The sequence below is a fragment of the Lactuca saligna genome, chromosome 5 (assembly GCF_052625555.1).
Source record: "Lactuca saligna cultivar CGN05327 chromosome 5, ASM5262555v1, whole genome shotgun sequence".
In the NCBI taxonomy this organism is placed as follows: Eukaryota; Viridiplantae; Streptophyta; class Magnoliopsida; order Asterales; family Asteraceae; genus Lactuca; species Lactuca saligna.
This window is the reverse complement of record NC_136421.1, coordinates 149976065-149996688: the sequence shown is the minus strand read 5'-3', so window position 1 is coordinate 149996688 and position 20624 is coordinate 149976065. Positions and strand designations below refer to the sequence as shown.

The 20624-nt window shown below is 36.4% G+C and overlaps 1 protein-coding gene across 1 annotated transcript; it reads left to right on the top strand.

The window, feature by feature from the left end:
• The first annotated feature begins 15477 nt into the window (after positions 1–15477).
• On the top strand, positions 15478–19843 carry LOC144996893 (GPI-anchored adhesin-like protein, putative (DUF936)). The gene is made up of 4 exons (XM_078956672.1): positions 15478–16999; positions 17973–18299; positions 18419–18510; positions 18645–19843. Exons 1-4 carry the CDS (start codon positions 16058–16060, stop codon positions 19441–19443), a joined length of 2160 nt encoding a protein of 719 aa, XP_078812798.1. The 5' UTR covers positions 15478–16057; the 3' UTR covers positions 19444–19843.
• Positions 19844–20624: the final 781 nt, after the last annotated feature.

Here is a 20624-nt window from a genome sequence, read left to right as displayed (position 1 = left end):
TACCCACCGCCTTATACATCGTCTCATTTCTTCCACCATTAATCAAAGAAAGGATGATGACAAGGTTTCTAACCTTGATGTCTTCTATCTATGGAGCATTATTACACCCGGTATTTTCTACAACATTCCTTGATGTTTGGCTTCGTATCTCACGGAGGGTGCGGTCAAGGATCGCAAAACTTCCCGTATTAATGGTGGTATGTTTGTCACCCGGTTAGCCAACTCATTTGGGTTGATGAACCGTGGTGCATGGAATTTTATGACGATGATTCCTACACCTCAATTCAATCCAATTCTTTTCCGGCGAGCAAGAATCATTGAAGACTATGGTGGTGGTCATTATGCTATCCCGCATGATGACCCCGTTGTTGGTCCCGAAGCACCGGGAAGGAGGTTTAGATCGAGACGGGAACGGGATGTGGAGGACGAGTCGCCGGTAATTCCGGTTGAAAATGAAGAAGTACCAATGGATTGGTACAATGTGGAGATGAGGCGGCTATAGGATCAAATGGCGCGTGGGATCAACTTCAGCAATCAATCCCACATCCAATTATTCGACCACTTCAACATCCCACATATTGATGGTGGCAATTATCCATTTATTCCGTCATGGGATGAGGTGATTAGTGCAAGAAGAAGTGGAGCAGCCGCGGATGATGATGAGGAGGAAGATTGATTTATTTGTGTTTTAATCAAACAACTTTCATTTTCTATTTTTATTTTTATTTGGTGTGTATGAAATTGTTAAGACTTTATTTTGTTTAATGATTGTTTGCATTAGTCATTTTTCAGGATTGGATTAGGAATGCTTGCTTAGGAAGGGTTTAAACTCATAGCGAACGGGTGTTATAACGAGTGAAAGAGAGTCAAGGAAGTAAAGCGTTAAGGTCAAAGTGTCGAGTCCGGTCCCTAAGGATATGAGAAATTGAGTCTAGAAGTGAGGAGGAGTTAGAAGAGTTCTTAGAGACTGAAATAGTTGCAAAATACCATGTTTTTTCGTCCAGTAGCCTACTCGTCGAGTGCACTTAACTGACTCGACGAGTCGCCTTGTATTTCCACACATTCTGAGATGGCCGCGCTGGTACTCGATGAGTCCTATCTATGACTTGACGATTCGATCATTTTTATACCAAAGGACTGCTGATTTGATGCTGCTAAGTGTACCACTTGATCACTTATTCTTCCATATCGATTCTTGAAAACTTTGCACTGTTTTACCTGCATATTTGGAGCTGCCACATGAGATTTTGATGCCCAAGTCATGGATGCGTTGTTCCATGGCTAAAGTCAATTGAAGTTGGAGCTTGAAAGAAGAGTGTCAACCTATCGACTGCTACCCCAGGGGAGTTTGTTCCAATTCTCTCTATATTTGCATTTTTGCATAGTATGCAATGAGGGCATTGCATAAAATAAGTGTGGGGTAGGGGGTTAGTCACATATTAGGAAATTTAGAATGTTAATTTAGGCTAATTTTTTAAAAAAATGTTGCATACCAAAAATATGACTTAGGGATTTAATTTAAGAAATTTTGGTAAACAAAATTAGGATTCCATGTTAGAATTATATTTGATGATTGCATGAAAACCCAAATGTTTAGTTGAGCCTATATACGTTCTAGTGCATTTGTGGCTTCCTTATTCCAGTGAAATCATGAGACAAAAACACGACCTTGCTCAGCCTGAGGGATGCAATACGTTTAGCAGCCTAAACATGAAATGTATCCAGGAAAATTTTTATCGTTAGCCAATAAAGGTTGAGATTGAGCGCCCCTGCTTAAGCATGTAGGGATTTGAGTGAAAAAAGTGAGGAATACATGTAAAAAAAAGAGAGAATTACTAGAAAAGTTGTAAGAATTTTGGAGCAAATAAAGTGAAGATCTAAAGATCAAAATTCCAAGAAATCCAAAAAGTTGAAGATACCAAAACTCAATCAATACAAGGTGGTGAATTCAAAGAGATCAAAGATCAAATTATCAAGGAAGTGAAGAATTCAAAAGAGCTCCATAGTGGTATCAAAAAGTTGTAATTCTAGATTATGTATGCTTGGGTTGCTCAATTAAAAATACCTTGAGGGTAAGAGGTTTTCTGAGGATGCATTCAGAGGGTTGCATAAAATGAGCATAGTTCGGGGTGAGTGGGCGAATGTTTATGAGGATTGTGAGTATTTGGAGTATGGGGGGTCCTTAGGAAAAATTTTAGACACAAATGCATGCGTTGCGGTCTTGGCATAATGGTTGGGTTAGATTGGAGTTGTCATACATAATTCTAATGTCTTAAAATTCAGTTTTGCTTGGGGGCAAGCAAAAGTCAAGTGTGGGGTATTTTGATATGTGCATATTTAGTTTGTATTAAGTATAGATTTTTATTCATTTATTAGCTAAATTATTGCATTTCATGGACAAAAGGTACTTAAAAGTGTTTAAATTGTATTTTCAGTCCAAAAATGAAGCTCGGAAGCAAAAGGAAGCAGGAGAAGCAATTAGGAGCTCGGGAATTGGATAAAGAAGAAAAACACCAAAAATATCACCTACTCGGCGAGTAGAATCGACTACTCGGTGAGTCCAAGTGAGGATAATGACTCGGGAACCCAGATGCTTATCGCGTACGGATATTGTGAGACGGACTCGACGAGTCCCCACCTGACTCGACGAGTCGATACGCAAATATATAGATAACTTCTCAGATCGAGGAAAAGAACTTCTGGGATAATTCTGGAGTAATTAGTTGCGATTCAGAGGCTAGAGAAACCCTAGAAGACGAAGATAGAAGCTACAATTCAATCCCGAAGGAGATTTGAGGCAAATTCCATCATTATACTTAATCTTTTGTTTTCCACCATGGTTAGACAATTAGAATTCATTTTTGTGCTGTTATTTACTTCAATCATGAGCTAAAACTCTTAAACTTCTGTTTGGGGATACAAAATTGAGACTATGGTTTGATTATTGGTAGGATTAATTCAATGTTGGTGATTTATTTGTTATTTTAGCTTGCTAAAGAACCTTGTGTGTGAATGATAATTAATTTTCTGTTAATAGGAAGATAATTAAATAGCATGAACATCGTTTGATTATCAACCTCATATATCTTGTGACTACTTTGCTATATGTCTAGGATTAATGAACATGAAACTAGGATTAATAAGAAAATTAAGTAAATTTATGTGCAAGCTTGTGTGATGACCATCAACAAGAAGTTATTTAAAACCAATTGATTAACTATCGTGAGTCTAGAGTAATCCGAATAATTAATCTAGTGAAGTAAATTGAGTTAGACAATTGATCACTGTTTAAGTTAGTTTGTTTGCTAAGGATTATTGTAGTGAACACGAACCTAATCACTTGAATCGGTAACCAACAAAAGAATTAATCCATTGCACTATTACCTTGAAATCAACCATAGGATCAATTGAGTTGAACTAAACAGAAGTTCCTTCGCATTATTGAATCTAGTTAATTCTTTGTTTTTCTAGTTTTTAGATTAAGTAATAGTTAGTAAGTTTCTAGTCTTGTAAAACTAGAGAAAACCCTCTACTTATTAATTCATTTAGATAGAATTAGTTTTTATTTTTAATTTGCCGTTCCCTGTGTTCGATACCCTACTTGCTTAAACTATTCCACAATTGATAGGTACACTGCCTTTGTGTGTTTATTTTACAACTAAAAGTAGGATTAAAACTATGTGAGTTTACGCACATCACCCATCCGGGCTACCACCCTGAAAGGTCCGATATACCTGGGGCCTAGCTTGCCCCATTTTCTAATAAACTTTCTTGCTAAGTGCATCTGCAACCACATTAGCTTTTCTAGGATGGTACAGGATTTCGCAATCATAGTCTTTGATTAGCTCCATGACTTGTTGTTGTCTCATATTCAGAGTTTGCTGACTGAATATATACTTAAGACTCTTGTGGTCGGTAAATAATTGGCATTTCGTACCAAAAAGGTAATGTCTCCAAAGTTTTAGGGCAAATACTACTGCAGCGAGTTCAAGATCATGGGTGGGATAATTCTTTTCATAATCTTTCAGTTGTCTTGAGGCATAGGCTATCACTTTACCATGCTGCATCAACACACAACCGAGTCCCAATTTTGAAGCATCGCTATATACGGAGAAACCATCATCACCTTCTGGGAGTGATAAGATGGGAGCATGAGTCAAAAGATCTTTTAGAGTTGAGAAAGCTTTTTCTTGAGCTTCACCCCATTCGAACTTCACTTCCTTCCGTGTAAGACTTGTGAGAGGTACGGCTATACGAGAAAAATCTTTAATAAATCTCCGGTAATATCCTGCGAGACCTAAGAAACTTCGAATTTCGGAAGCATTAGGGGGCACTTCCCAATTTTGAATGGCTTTGATTTTGATGGGATCTACAGATACACCGTTACTAGAAATAATATGGCCGAGAAATTGAACTTGACGAAGCCAAAATTCACATTTCGAGAATTTAGCATAAAGTTTCTCCTTTCGAAGAAGTTCTAAGATTTCATGAATATGAACGGCATGATCGGCTTTAGACTTGGAATAGATTAGAATATCGTCAATGAATACAATGACATACTTATTGAGCATTGGGCGGCACACTCGATTCATCATATCCATGAATACGGCAGGAGCATTTGTCAAACCGAATGGCATGACAAGGAATTCGAAATGCCCATAACGAGTACGGAAAGCAGTCTTCGGTACATCTTGCTCTTGTACTTTCAATTGATGATAGCCAGATCTCAAATCAATCTTTGAGAAATAGCTAACACCCTGAAGTTGATCGAATAAATCTTCGATGCGAGGTAGTGGGTACTTGTTCTTGATAGTCACCTTATTCAGATCACGATAATTAATGCACATTCGCATTGATCCGTCCTTGTTCTTGACAAACAATACTGGAGCACCCCAGGGAGAAGTGCTCGGTCAAATAAAGCCTTTGTCAAGTAATTCCTGCAGTTGGATCATCATTTCTTTCATCTCGGCTGGCGCAAGACGATAAGGAGTCTTTGCAATCGGAGCAGCACCGGGCACAAGGTCAATTTGGAATTCTTCTTGTCTGTCTGGTGGAAGTCCAGGCAGATCATCGGGGAAAACATCGTGATATTCGTTAACAATGGGAATATCATTTACAGTTTTATTCTCCTTTCTTGAGATGTCAACTGTATAGGCCAGATAGATAGGACAACCTTTCGATATGAATTTACGAGCTTTGAGGAAAGAGATTATTTTTAAGATCCTTTGTTCACTGTAGACATGAATAGGATCTTCCCCTTCAATAGGAATGCATACCATCTTTTCGTAACACAAGAGTTCTGCATGGTTCTTTGACAACCAATCCATGCCGAGAATAATATCGAAATTGGGCAAGGAGATAGGGATTAGGTTAGCAAGAAAATTATAGCCTTCAATTTCTATGACACAATCCCTATAGATTTTATCAGCAAGTAATGATATACTTCCTGCAGTATCTACGTAAAATGGTTGTGCGAGTGCATAGAAAACAGTTTGAAAAGAATGCGCAAATTCATAAGATACGGAAGAATCTGAGGCACCAAAATCAAATAAGATGTGTGCAGGTCTAGAGTTGACAAGAAATGTACCCGTCATGACATTTGGGTCCTCACGTGCTTCCTCTGCGGTAATCTGGAATGCACAACCCTTAACTTTTGGCACCTCCTCCTTTTTAGCTGGAGTACTCTTTGGTTGTTGGACAGGGACTTGACTTCTCGCTGGTTGTTGAACAGAAGCTTGACTTCCCGTCACTTGGCTGGTAAGAGTAGGGCAAAAACGCTTCTTGTCGGCCAGTAATACCACATGCATAACAAGTCACATCCTTCCTTGGGCAAGCTGGCTTGATATGACCTGTTTCTCCACACCCATAACAGACAATGGATTCCTTGTCTATTTTGCATTGACCCTGATGATTCCTTCCACAAACGCGACATGACGACGATTGAATAGAAAAAGATTGTGACCTACCATGGCCACGAAAAGCACTCTGAGATTGTGCTTGCTTGCTTGGATCAGTTCGAATAGATTGAGCTGGTGGAATAGTGGAAGCAGGAGTAGTTCTTTCAGTACGTGGATGCTTTGGAATAGTAAGAGTGGCACCACATATTTCTAAGTCATGCTCACGCCTTCGAGCATACTCAACGGATTTATCGAATGAGAGAACATCCCAATTGACAACGAAATCATGGATTTCGTGTCGTAGTCCCTCCATGAATAACTGAATTTTCTCATCTTCAGTTGGAATATACTTCGTATCAAACCTTGCTCTTTGATTAAATTGAGTTTCATACTCATTCACAGTCATTCCTCCTTGTTTAAGCTCGAGGAATTCCTTTTCCAATCTTCTCCTCATATATAGAGGATAATACTTCTCTAGCACACGAGTCTTGAACAACTCCCATGATAAGTTCTCCTGGTCACATCCATCGAGAGCTTCATATGTTGTTTCCCACCAGACTAAAGCTTCTCCAATGAGCATTGCAGAAGCATAGATAGCCTTTTCTTCATCATCCACATGAGAAACACGAAATACTTTCTCGGTGTTTTGAATCCAAGTTAGAACAATTATAGGATTAAGGACACCAGAAAACTCCGTAGCACCACTACTCTTGAAATCTTTGAATGAGGGACACTTCACCTTTCCGCTTGAAGATTCTCCAATGACTTTCTCTTTTCCTTTATCATCATTCTTTTTGTGTTCTTCGAGAGTCTGTCGAATAACACCGGTAAGTTTACCTAAAAGTCGCTCCTCACGAGGAGATATTGGAGTATTTACTTCCTCGGGTTGAGGATCTCCACCAACATTAGGGGTATGGCTACTTACTTGTTCAACCATCGATCTGAAATATGGAGTAAGATAGTATTTTAGAATATTAGGGTTTACTATTACCTAATACTTTTATTTATATATTTCCTATGGTTTGTATCCCTATACTTACAATGATTAAGTTCATATATTGAACTTCCTATAGTTTAAGTCTAAATACCAATCTGTGGAATTTAGTTCGCTTAAACTACTGCTCTGATACCATGGTTGAAAGACCCAAACTTTCATACTTCACAATATCATTACTCCAAAACATTCTATTTACATATTCATAAAAGCAATATTTTACATTGATAAAAAGGGAATTACAAACTATTGGATACAAATCTTCTATTACAAAGTGTTATATATATATTACATAACTACCCAGGATATTGTAATTTATACAAACATAAACTGTAGTATAAAAGTACTATTACAAACTATTCTACATCTTTCAATAGTATGTAAACATACTAGTTACTTATCACCTGCAAATTGTTAAACATTGATAGGGTAAGCGGTGACGATTAGTGAGTTCAAAAATAGATACAATACAATGTTATGCCATATATATACTTCAATGTGGCAAAAGCAAGGAGGAACAACAAGATGTATGTGAGATCATGTGACAAGCGTTCATATCAATCAAAGACTTTATTCAAAGATATACTTTTCAATTCTTGATATACATCAATAAAGCTTTGACCTAAATGGCATAGATGACATGCAATTTCTGATTAATATCTTGTTAGATTTCAAGCTTATAGTCCTGTCTAACCATTTGCCAATGCCATAGAATAGAAGTCATTCTCTTACGGAGATATGCTCTACATGGTCAGAGGCTACGTACCAGTACTAATGTGAATCTAAGTCCTTTCATTGATCACATGGTCAAAGGTATTACAATTGCTATAAACATAGCGAATAACACGAGAAAATAACTCAGAATAAAAACACTGAAAAGCACATAGCACATATAGCACATAACATACAATTGTTCCTATGTATTGTGTAACGTCCCAATTTTCGTGTCCAAAAATTTCGTTTTAAAAATATTACTTTTAGAAAACATTAATAAATAAAAACATTGTTTGATCACGCCATAACACATCGCAAACCATGTTTTAATAATCAAACCATACAACCCATCAAATATCAGAGTACAATCCCAGTGAATCTCGTAAATGCGGAAACCGAAGAGTGTGTGTGTGACATGCTGCTACCGTGCCGACTCCTTTCCCCTAGCTGAGGAGGTACCTGAAACCAAAACTGAAACCATAAGCACAAAGCTTAGTGAGCTCCCCCATAATACCCCATACCATATAGCATATAACAAATAACATGCAATTAGGAGATACGGGCCCCGCCCACACTCGTGAGGATACGGGCCCCGCCCACACCTCACTTTCTGAGAGATACGGGCCCCGCCCACACTCGTGAAGATACGGGCCCCGCCCACACTTCGCTACCTGGGAGATACGGGCCTAGCCCACACTCCATTCTCGGAGAGATACGGGCCTCGCCCACACCCAACCGTCAACACATATCATACAAGTATCACACAGACAACAAGTGTAAACAGTTCTATCATACTGGTATATATCACAATCAACTCGACTAATAGATACGGGCTCGGCCCACACTATAATACTAACGTCTCATCTATACGAGCCGGCCTTGGTGCCTTAGACCCGTTACTACTGAAAGGAAACTCACCTCGAAATAGCTGCTGGTCTGTGTGGGAATTGATCACCTACTACTGCTGCTACTGCTCCGGAAACTCCCCGGCTGTAATTCCCACAATATACTTAATCATACACTGCTAACTGTCCTTTGGGTAAAAAGACCATTTTACCCCTGGTCTAGCCCTAAGTCAAATCGAAGTCAACTTTTATTTTACCCGACTCGCCGAGTGGATCTCCACTCGCCGAGTCCCTAGCAAACTATTGTCCTGGGTCCCTGATTCTACTCGTCGAGTTGGGCTTTGACTCGACGAGTTCATCTTCTAAACTGTCATTCAACTCCTTCATCCTACTCGCCGAGTTGTATGAACAACTCGTCGAGTTCATCTTCATCCGAAGAACACATATGCTAAGACTCGCCGAGTTGTATGAACAACTCGCCGAGTCTGTTCTTGATCTATGAAGATTGCCTTGGACTCGCCGAGTCAGGCATTGACTCGCCGAGTCCTATCATGAGTGAGTCCAGCTTTCAACTCACAGAGTCACCCCCTGTGACTCACGGCTCAACTCGATACGTCTAAAAGGGACCAATTCGGTGACTCGCGAGCCGACTCGCCGAGTTACATGAACGACTCGCCGAGTCGTCCCCATGCATCCACTAGATACACCAATTTGTTAGATTTCAGTCCATGCCATTCATAGATCTGGGCTTCTAAGACACGAATCATACGTAAAGTTTCCAACTTTACGTGTGGTTCTTCACTAATATGGATTTTAGGGTCCAAAATGCCTCAAAAAGGGTAGATCTAGGATGAACAAGCCACATGGGTCCATAAAGCTAACAGATCTGAGCTCTTGGAGCTCAAACTTGCCTAGATCTAAAGGCCAATGATGCTTGGATGGCTCTCCTTCCTCTTGATCTCTTTCCCCTCCTTGCCTCAAAACCTTCAAGAATCCACACAAGAGCCTCAAATTCACAAGAAACAAGCTTAGGACGAGTTAGGACGAGGGTTGGGAGCTCTGGGGGTGAATGGGGGCTGGAAAGAGGCAGATATGAGGTTTAAATAGGGTGCAAACCCCTGAAACTTAGGGTTTCATCCAACAACGGTGACTCGCCGAGTCCAAGATATGGACTCGCCGAGTCGCCAACTTAAACGTGTCCTGGGTCTCGTCCCTACTCGGCGAGTCGGACCCTGTGACTCGCCGAGTCCAAGGCTAAAATAGGGCAATACTCAAATAAATTCACATACCGGAAACCAGGTGCTACATATTGAACTCACCTTAAGTTAACCGGGGGTTAAAATAGTAATTTGGACAGCACTTCGGCTTTAAATATGTCTTTCTATGTTGAAAACTAGAAGATTAATTGAAAACCGGGCTCTGCGAAGGTAGGGCTTCAAAAGTGAAAAGATAAAATTTTCGGGCTTCTTGGGGGTCTCGGGACGTGTTTCGGGTGCTAAAATTGATTTCGGGGCTTCGAGGAAAGTCAAAATGAAGAAAATATGGAAAGAGGGATAAAAGTGGCAATTTTTAAAAGTTAGTCAGCAAGGTTCGCAGCCCTCTATATATAGGGCCGAGGCCGAAGTTGGTTTGGGAGGGAAGCAAGCAGCGAAGCAGCTCGATGGCGTCATGAGCGAGGGGCAGGTGACGCGAGAGGCGAAGGCCACGAGGCTGCATGCGAGGCTCGGACGGAAGGTGACGAAGCTGCTCGGTAACGAAGGCGGTGCGAAGCGCGCGTCGGATCCGGATTGGCTCGCACATCGGTCCACTCAGCTTGCGACATGCGATGCTTCTCGGATCGGCCACAACTCGGTGACGCTGATGCTTCGTGCGAGTGACGTGTCCGAACACTATTCATGCGAATTTCTTCGGTTTTCGGGCTCCGAACTTCTAAAATCCATAACTTTCGCATACGAGCTCCGTTTTTGACGTTCTTTATATGCACACGTAGCTAAAATTACGCTCTACAAATTTCATTTAGACTTCGTCGGCTAATTTTGACTTTATTTTTAATATTATTATTTTTAACAGATCGAGACATGAAAATCCGTTAAAAATTCATAACTTCTTCATCCGACATCCGTTTTCGTCAGAGTTTTTACCGTTGAACTATAAATGACGAGACCTTTGATTCTCTTTTAGGATGTATCGGTAAAATATCGCTCGATCTAAAATTCGAGTTCTTAGCTGTCTACTGCTAAGTTGAAACTTCGAAAAATCATAACTTCCTCATACGAAGTCAGATTTTGACGTTCTTTTTATCGAATTTCTCGGTTTAACGAATACTACGACTTACATTTAGATTAATAAGGCTAAAAAATAGTTGATCAAAAACTCACTTTTTACGTCATTCGGTGTCGTGCCAGTTTTGTCGCGTATCTTCGGTTGGTCATAACTTCTTCGTTATAACTCGGATTTTGACGAGGTTTTCGCCTACAAGTTTCTAACGAGATTCTCTACAACATCAAATAATAAAATTTTACTTATTTAAAATTTTATATTTTCTCTAAATTTCACTATTTGGCTTTTAATTGGAATCTCATAAGACTTCCAATATTTTATGAGTGATTTTAAACATAGTTTTACTTTATTTCTAGTAAAAACCATCTGTTAGAACTCAACACTCAATTTTACATAATATTTCACAATTTTATTCATTAGAAAACACGATTTCAAAACGTGTATGTTACATTTAATCACTTAATCCAACATTATCAATCATCTGAAAGGGTCTAAAATCTATTCCTTTGAAGCCCAAGACCTTCACTTGATCAAATTCTAGCCCGATGTCCTAGAATTAGAACATCACTAAAACTAGGTGTTACATTTTGAGTTACTATTTATTTTTCTCTCTTGGAAAACATTATTTTCATAAAATAATAATTTCTCGGTTAAATACAAGAGTTGATAATATTTATTAGTAATCAAATTCTAATAAATAATCAATAAGTGTCTACTTGTTATAATGTGTGATCCTATAGGGTCATACGTTATTAGCAAATATAATTTTTTTAATGATTCTTGATCATATAGATCTTTCATGTATATGCAATACATATAATATAGTGATCAAGTGAATCAATCAAGTTTATTGAGTATCTTTTGTTTATATAACTATGCCATTGCTATCATATTGATTTGTCTTATGAATTGTTATGTATGCTCTTTTCTCATTACCCACTAAGCTTTGGTAGCTTCCCTTTGTTGTTGTGACTTATAATTACATGTGATAGGACTAGTGGCAAGGGTAAGGAGATACTTTGAATTGAGATGTAGAAAGATTTAGAAGACTATTACTTTTGTTTTTGATGTTATAATGAAATAACACATGTTGAAATTTTGTACGGTTACTTGGGTGTTATTTGTTTTTTGTAAAAAAAAAAAAAAAAAAAAAAAACTTTTCAGACCTCTTATTGCTCCGCGGCGCAACACACTCACAACACTATTTATCTCGCATTTGTTTGTTTTTTAGAAGTCTTCGGAGTAAAAAACATTTATGCGTGTTCTGTTTGGGGCAGCACTTAGATTGCCTCTTCCAACCTCTTCTTCTTTTTTTCTTGCTGAAATCTTGATTATATATTGCTGAATTCTTGTTTCACATTCTTTTTGTTTGTTTGTTTGTTTGTTTTTTATTCTTGTCGAATTATTTTTTTCGTTTTTTATATTGAATAATGATAATTTGTTATTGAAATATCAATATTTTTGCTAAAGTATATATATTTTTTGTTGAAATATCATACTGAAATGTCACATTATTAAATTTTCGGTTTTAAAAAGTTATTTTCGATGTATAAAATCAGTTTAATTTAATTTTTTAATATTTGCAACAACATGCAATATTAAAAAACAAATACGCTTCTTATTACAATCTACAGTCGTTTGGTTTATCTCTTCTGTTTCAGAGGGTTTGCAGAGATGGTCCACAGACTTTATAAATTTTTTCTTCAAAAATATAAATGACACCGTACTTCAACTATGGTATGTGGATACAACCCGTATCTATGTGGTAGTATAATATGCACCATATGAATGTACTAAATGGTTTTCAAATTGAAAAAAAAAAAATATAGATGTGCTTTATACTAGAAGTAGGGTGTTACATAACCAAAAATAACTATGTAACCGTTAGATGTGAGCATCAAAATCGAATATCCACATTCGAACTTTAATTTGTCAGGAAGTGATAATTCCATAACCTAAACCAAAATGATGTAACGGGGACCATATTCGGTTTCTAACATTTGGAATCAACAAAAACCGATTCAATTCTAGTTCTTAATTTTTTGCTACCGCCAAGCGTTGGGTACGTGTCAGGGCCGGTTATCACATGTAATATTAAACATATAGATTATCACAAGCACCAAATATATGTCTTTTAAATGGACCTCTATCCTCAAATCAAAATTTCATAATACCAGGCAGTGATTAACCACATTGGCAATATTCTAATAACTACAAGATGGCTAATAAGATTATGAACATAGGCCTACAAATTAATTAATGGAGACCATAGTACTGTTTATCAGTGAAATAAATGGAATAGGTGTAAGGGAATTTATTATTTTTACCAATATGAAAGGAAGCTATAATAAATACAAGATGCTCCTAAATTTACAAAATTTACTAAGATCCATTTCGTAACTATGATGTGGTCATTAATAGAGAAAAATAAAGTTCCTTCGTACCCTTATGGTACATTGTGTAAGTGTAACCTTAAATATTATTCGGTTTCGGGAAATTAACAGAAAAGGTTTGATTATTTGATTTTACACGATACTTCCAGTTAAAAGATAAAAAATGATTTTTTTGTTAATTTGAACTAAAATGAAATAATCAGAACTTTTATGTTCAAAAAAAAATATAAGACTAAAGTGATTTTTTTCCGAAAATATTGAGTCTTTTTCTAATAATTTCTCTTTGGTTTCAACCATAAATCCATATGCACTTTTTTAAATTGAGCAAGAATAAATTGATAGTTAACAATAAAGTCTATGTTAACGTATTTTGTATTTTAAAAAAAATAAAAAAAAAAAAAAAATCGGAACTAGAAGCGTTTCCAAAATTTTGGGAATTGTTGTGATCGGTTTTGGTCCAATATTTAAGGAACCGCTCGTTTCGATTCCTTATAATTTAGTTGGATACCCACCTATGTTTGCCGATAGTAGCCATTGGTAGAGAATTAACATGAAATCCTACTCATATTTTTAGTAGATGTACTAAGAGTATCTTCAATGGTTAACCTGTATTATGACTTAATAATATTGTTACCTTATTATTCCATTACTTTTAACCTCTAATTAAATGAAATTTTCAATGGTTAACCTCTTTCAATAATTTTTTTCTTCAAATTTAAATAATCTATCCATATCTATTTAAAATGTTCTATATAATCCCCCTAGTTAATTAGTCATTATTAAACATATCATATTTTAATAGAAATTATTCTAATAAATATTGTCCTTGTAAATTAATATTTCATAAATAAGATGTCATTAAATAATTGATAGATTTAATTAACTAATTAATTAATTAATTAATTAAAAACTGAAATATAATTACTGGGTAAAATAAAATATGATTACAAAATGAGGGGGTTAAATGTACAAATAATTAAACTATATTAACTACTCGGTAGATATTGAATGATCAACAAAAATGAAAAAAAAAAAAGTTAAATGTTCCGATAACAATAAATGCTCAATATAAATAAGTTAGTAGCAATAAGCTCTACAAAATGTTCTCATTGGAGATAACTCTAAGTTATAGGGACCATGATAAGGTTAAAAATCATCATTATTGGATCATAATGTATACATTGATTTTTATAAAACCCAACAAGCATCGAATGCAATTAACAAAAATATTATGACTGACTTTTCTGATTCATTAATTAAAATCTATCAGACCTACAAAAGGGTTATTGGAATAACTTTTTAAGTGTCAAGAAGATTGTATGATCCAAACAATAGCCCATCCGACAATATTACACCCCTTAGCAAGCAAATATACAAGACGTCTATTCTCTTAAGCCGTGGTGGTTTTTAAGGCTTCAAGAACGAGTACAGAAAGCCTAGAAATAATATTAGTTTAAATCCTTCAAAGTTTGTTCATTTAGATTGGTGGGTGTGGGCACCGGCGTTTTGATAAAAAGAAGAAAATAGCTTTAATGGAAAGTGGTGGTGGTAACGGGAAGCAACGCACAAACCTTTAACACCTAATAACATTGAAGGGGAGCGGTGTTTATGGATGTTATTAAGCTTTATTAGCCCCAATAACGACCCACTCCTAGTAGTCTTAACTCAAACAACATTATATAATCATTTGGTATTATTTTTTTTTTTATTTATCTCACTTAATTAATTTCTTATTATTTATTGCCACTTTAATAATTAATAAATTAATTTCTCTTAATTAAATATTTTTGTCACCCAATCTTGAGCTGAATGTGTAACTCCACTCATAGAGACCCATGTAATTAACTGTTTCACCAACATATTATGTAGTAGACATATCTCCAACGACCACTTACAGAAGTTTTTTAACGACTCATTTAGAGCCTTAACACTTCAGCTATAATTTCCATGTATCAACAAAACCAAAGACAAACGAAGTCGAATCTTATGATTTGTTTTGAAACTTCTATGAAACTTGACCAAAGTGATATAAACATCGAAACACGTGGTTTTATATTATCAACAAGTCGGTATGTTTTCGTAAGGAATTTAGTAAGTACGAAATATAATCCGATAGCTCAAAAAAAATGTTCTTATTTGCCTATATTTCCAATAATCATTTGTTCATTTTATCCTAAATCCCTATAAAAATATAAACTATATTAAATAGTTATGAATTTTAATTTTAATAAAAATATATATAAGAATGTCTATGGATGCCTATGGAATGTATAGCCCGTTAAAACCGGTTTTTGATTCCGTCCCGTCCATTTCACATTCAATCCAAAACCCTCGATCCTCGGCGTGTGTATTAATGGAGTATGGACCCGACTTTAAGTTCTTCAACCCCACCTTTCTTCCGATTTGTGTAGCAGGGAAACGTGCGTCTCAACCCTCACCCAACTACTCCTGTGTCTTTCGTTAATCACTAGTTTGCTTTCTACTTTCTAGTTTCTACAACACTCAACCCATCGCCCATTTCCCCCTTTTTTAACCCTTCCGCAATCGCCACTATTTGCCTTCCACTTTTGAGCTGTTTTATTCAATTATTACTAATCATAATTCATCCCCTTCGATTATTTATTCTTCTCTATTCAATCTTACCTGTAATTTCTTAATTATTAGTACCTTTTTTCCATTCTGGGTCTGGTCCATGGATGATGAAACTGTTTGCTTTTCAATTTTCATTCTAGTTTTCCGTTGTTGTCATATTTACTAACACCCATTATAGCGCCTAAAAAGCATTGACTTCCTTGTACGATAGTCACTTTCGGTTCTAGTTTTGGTTTCCTTTCGGGTATTGGGGACCGATTTAAGGATTTCTTGTATTCTATCACGAATCAGGGATCTGGGTTTTCATTGATGTGATGTGAATCGAATTTGTGTACAGAAAAAATGGCTAATCTGGTCCCTGGGGTTTTGTTGAAGCTGCTTCAACACATGAACACAGATGTAAAAGTTGCGGGAGAACACAGATCGTCTTTATTGCAAGTTGTGAGCATCGTTCCAGCTTTAGCCGGAGGCGAGCTCTTTCAAAATCAAGGGTTTTATCTCAAGGTATCTGATTCATCTCACGCCACATATGTATCATTACCCGATGAAAATATCGATCTTATTTTAAGCGATAAGATCCAGTTAGGTCAGTATGTACACGTCGAGCGCCTCGAATCAGCCACCCCAGTTCCAATTTTACATGGCGTCCGACCAGTTCCCGGCCGACACCCATGTGTCGGAACCCCAGAAGACATTGTTGCCACTCATTCTTTAGGGTTCTTGAATAACAATGGCAGTTCCACTAGTAACACGACTACTTCTAAACTACTTGGTAATGTCAAATTGCCCTCCAAAAAGGATACAAACCCCACAACTGTGAGCGCGAGATCAAATGGGGCGATCGAAAGTAAGAAAACTTCATCAACTTCATCAACTTTAGCAAGATCTAAATCCCAATTGTCAAAATTGGTATTGAATGTAGAATCGAGGCAATCTTTGGCAAAAGTCAAACCATCAAGGTCAATTCCTTCATCTCCCACTAGTTGTTACTCTTTGCCTACTTCGTTTGAGAAGTTCTCCAATGGGGTCAAGAATCAGTCAAAGATCAAAGGATCTGATAAGGAAATTGGTAAATTGAATTTAGGGGAAAAAGGGAGTGGGGTTCGTGGGGTGAGTTCAAGTGTGAAAAAATCTGGAATTGGAAATTCGATAAAGAATTTTGTTCAGGGTATTGAATTGGGGCCTAAGGCTTTGAGGAAGAGTTGGGAAGGTAATATGGATGTCAAGACTCCAAGATTGAAAGTCACCAAGAATGATTTGAAGCTTGAAGCTAGGAGTACTTCTGTAAGTTATTCATATACTTTGATTTTTATTGCCTAAGATTGAAAATTTCTTCAAATACCCAATTAATTTAAGACTACAAACTTGCAATTGTGTTTAAATGAGAGTTGTTTCCAAGAGTATTGTGATTCCTTAGTTCTTTCTAATTAGACTTTATATTATTTTGAATAGTTCTTTTAGTTGCTCTTTTGTGTTTAAATTAGAATCATTTATGTTCTTTCTAATTCGTATTTTAGGCATATCATGGGTTTGCATTTGTCAATTTCTTTGAGCATTAGGAAATTTGTTGATTGCTTATGAGATATCTAGAACAGGTTACAATTCATTTCCAATTTGGTCACCAAACTTTATTAATCATTAATAATTCATTCCATAAAACTTTTGGAAAATGTTATAAAACCATTCAACCACATTAATATTTTACAGATTTCGGTTCAAAATTACCCAAAATAGCTAATTTTGAAAAGCTAGTTTTAGTAACGAGTCCAGTGACCAAATTACAAATGAAGTAAAATTACATTTCTATTTATTGCAATCTTTAGAAGGAAAATATACAGAAAAACACTTGTATTTTCACCATTTTATTTATTTAGTCACTTAACTATTTTCTTTAGTGATTAAGCCATTATGCCTTTCTAACCATTTAGAAAAAAATATATAAAAGCACAACATACATTTACCATTTCATCTATTTAGCCACTGAACTATTTGTATTATAATAATCATAAAAGAATAATAGTTTAGTGGCTAAATTGACAAGAAGGTGAAAGTAATTATGCTTTTCTTGGTTTCTGTATTTCCCCCTTTTTAGAATACTTTTCAATAAAGACAAAATAGTCAAAATCTTGTTTTTTTGTATTTGCCCCTTTTTCAAAATACTTTTCAATAAAGAAATATTATTAAACCTTGTGGACGAAATCAATACCACCAGTTTATTTGTAATCTTTTATTAAACAAATATATAACTTTAACATAGGTTCCAAGAAAATCTACAAGTGAAAGGATTCCATATAAAGAGGAAGATAACAACAACAACAAATCACAATCATTTACAAAGTCATCAAACAAAGAGGAAAACAAGATTCAGACACCTGTAAAGAGATCTATGGCTTATGGAGATTCACTTGATCATGATCATTCAAATAAGCAAAAACCAACTTTAGGTAGAAAGTCAACTGCTGAAGCATCTACAAATGGTCTCCCAGGAAACTTGGTCAAAGTTTCTCTTAGTAACAGAAGGTTGACCGATGCTAGTGCTGCTTCTTGGTCTTCACTCCCATCTTCTCTTTCAAAGCTTGGAAAGGTACATTTTTTTTTCTTCCCATTTTCAATAAAATTCAGATCAATTTCTTTTTCTTGAATTCCTTTAGTTTTTGGTATAAAGGATTAAATGCAAGAATTCGCAATGTGCTTTCATTGTAGGAAGTCTTGAAACATAGGGATGCTGCCCAAATTGCTGCCATTGAAGCAATGCAAGAGGCATCAGCTGCTGAAAGCTTACTTCAATGTATAAGGTACTTCACTAGACCTATTTTCTATAACAAGGGCATTTACGTCTTTTTGCACAAACAATACACTATTCTCAGTGTCATTGTTACTGATACTGATACTAATACTGATACTGATATATTTTGTGTTTGTGTATTAGCACGTACTCTGAACTGCGATGTTCTGCAAAAGAAGACAACCCACAGCCAGCTGTCGAACAGTTTTTAGCATTACACTCAAACTTAAACAATGCCCATCAAATATCCGAATCTTTATCCAAAACAAATCATCTTAATTCATCATTAGATCAAGAAGAAACCCCATCTGAAGAACAATTAAAACTTTCATCAGAAAGACAAAAACAAGCAACTTCATGGGTTCATGCAGCCATGGCAACCAACTTATCATCCTTTTCAGTCTACACCAAACAACCCAAATTAACCACCACCACCAAGACTCTTGCTAAACCTGTTCTTGTACTTGAGAGCTCCACCAATGCACCATCGCCCAAAACCGCCAAGCCCCGTCAGTCGGTCAGCTCAAAGGCTGTGAATCCGGCGACCCCGCGGCGGCAGAACGGTCAAAAGGCTCGGGTGGTGGTGGTGCAACCGCCGCCGCCGCCACCGCCGGAATGGGAGAGAGGCGGTGGGTTTGATGAGGCGGTTGATTTGGCACAGAAGTTGAAAGTGGAGTCTCGTGAGTGGTTTTTAGGGTTTGTTGAAAGATTCTTGGATGCTGACGTGGACACTGCGAGTAGTTTATCGGATAATGGACAGATTGCGGGGATGCTGAGTCAGCTCAAGAGTGTGAATGATTGGTTGGATGCGATTGGATGTGGAAAAGATGAAGAGGAAACGTCTTGTATTTCACCAGAGACTATTGATAGGATAAGGAAGAAGATTTACGATTATCTCCTTACACATGTGGAATCTGCTGCAGCTGCACTTGGTAAACCCTGAGGGCAATTACGTCTTTTGCACAGACTGAGACCGAGTCCCTGTCCTGTGGTTTGTTGTTGACTTGTGAGTAGTAACAACTAACACGGGGTGTAAAAGATGACTGAAATGGTTAAAGATTATATATTTTTTGTATATAAATTACTGAGAAGGTTGTTTGGGGGGTATAGATGGAGTGTTGACAAAATTTGATTATGAAGAAAGGCATTGAATTGGGGGGGATTCTGTGTGTTAAATTTCTTGTTTTGTTTTCGAATGTTCATTGAAAACTACAGAAGAAGATGAACAGATTTAGTAGATTGTCTATGAATTATGATACAAGAGAATGCCCTAAAGATTATAGGGGAAGATGTGTTTGTTTTGATTCTTTTATGATCGAGTAAATTAATTTTTTTTTTTTTAATTATTTTTCTTACAGTTCCTTAAAAGTGAAATCAAAATCTGGTTTGAATATGTACGTTGTTCTAAAAGGCTGTCCATGTGAAAGATCTGCCTAAAGTATATATATATATATATATATATATATATATATATATATATATATATATATATATATATATACACCCCATTTTCAATTATGTGCACGTTCACCCAGTCTTACTTCTCTATCTTATGATTACTCATGGATCTTTATTCTTTCTTACTCTTAAATTCATCATAGATTTCTTATTCTTAATCTTTCATGGGTTATCTTTAAATTCATACAAAGAACTCTCTTATCTTATTCCTCTCCATGAACCTTTCTCTCTCTTTTCTAACCATTCTTACTTCTCTATCTTTTCCTACAGGGATATAATATCATTCTCGAAGGAATCATCCTCTTCTTCCCATTAGAACTATACTTTTGTCCTTGCAGGAACTTGTTCTTATTCCCGAAGAAATATTACTTTTGTCCCCTGTAGGAACAATACTCTTATTCCCGATATTAGATAGATATTATAGTATAGGAGCCAAGATCGGCTCCTATACTATGTTTAGTATATATTCTTATTGTATTACATGTTAATTGCAATCAATCACAGCTAAAATTATGTTTTGGTATCAGAGCCAAGATCGGCTCCTCTAGGTGTACAACCCTAGCCGCCAAAAAAAAAAAAAACCTCTGCACTTTCTTCATCTTTTCTTCATCCTCATCTGATCAACCAACAGTCTGATCATCACCATGACAACCATTGTTGTCTTCT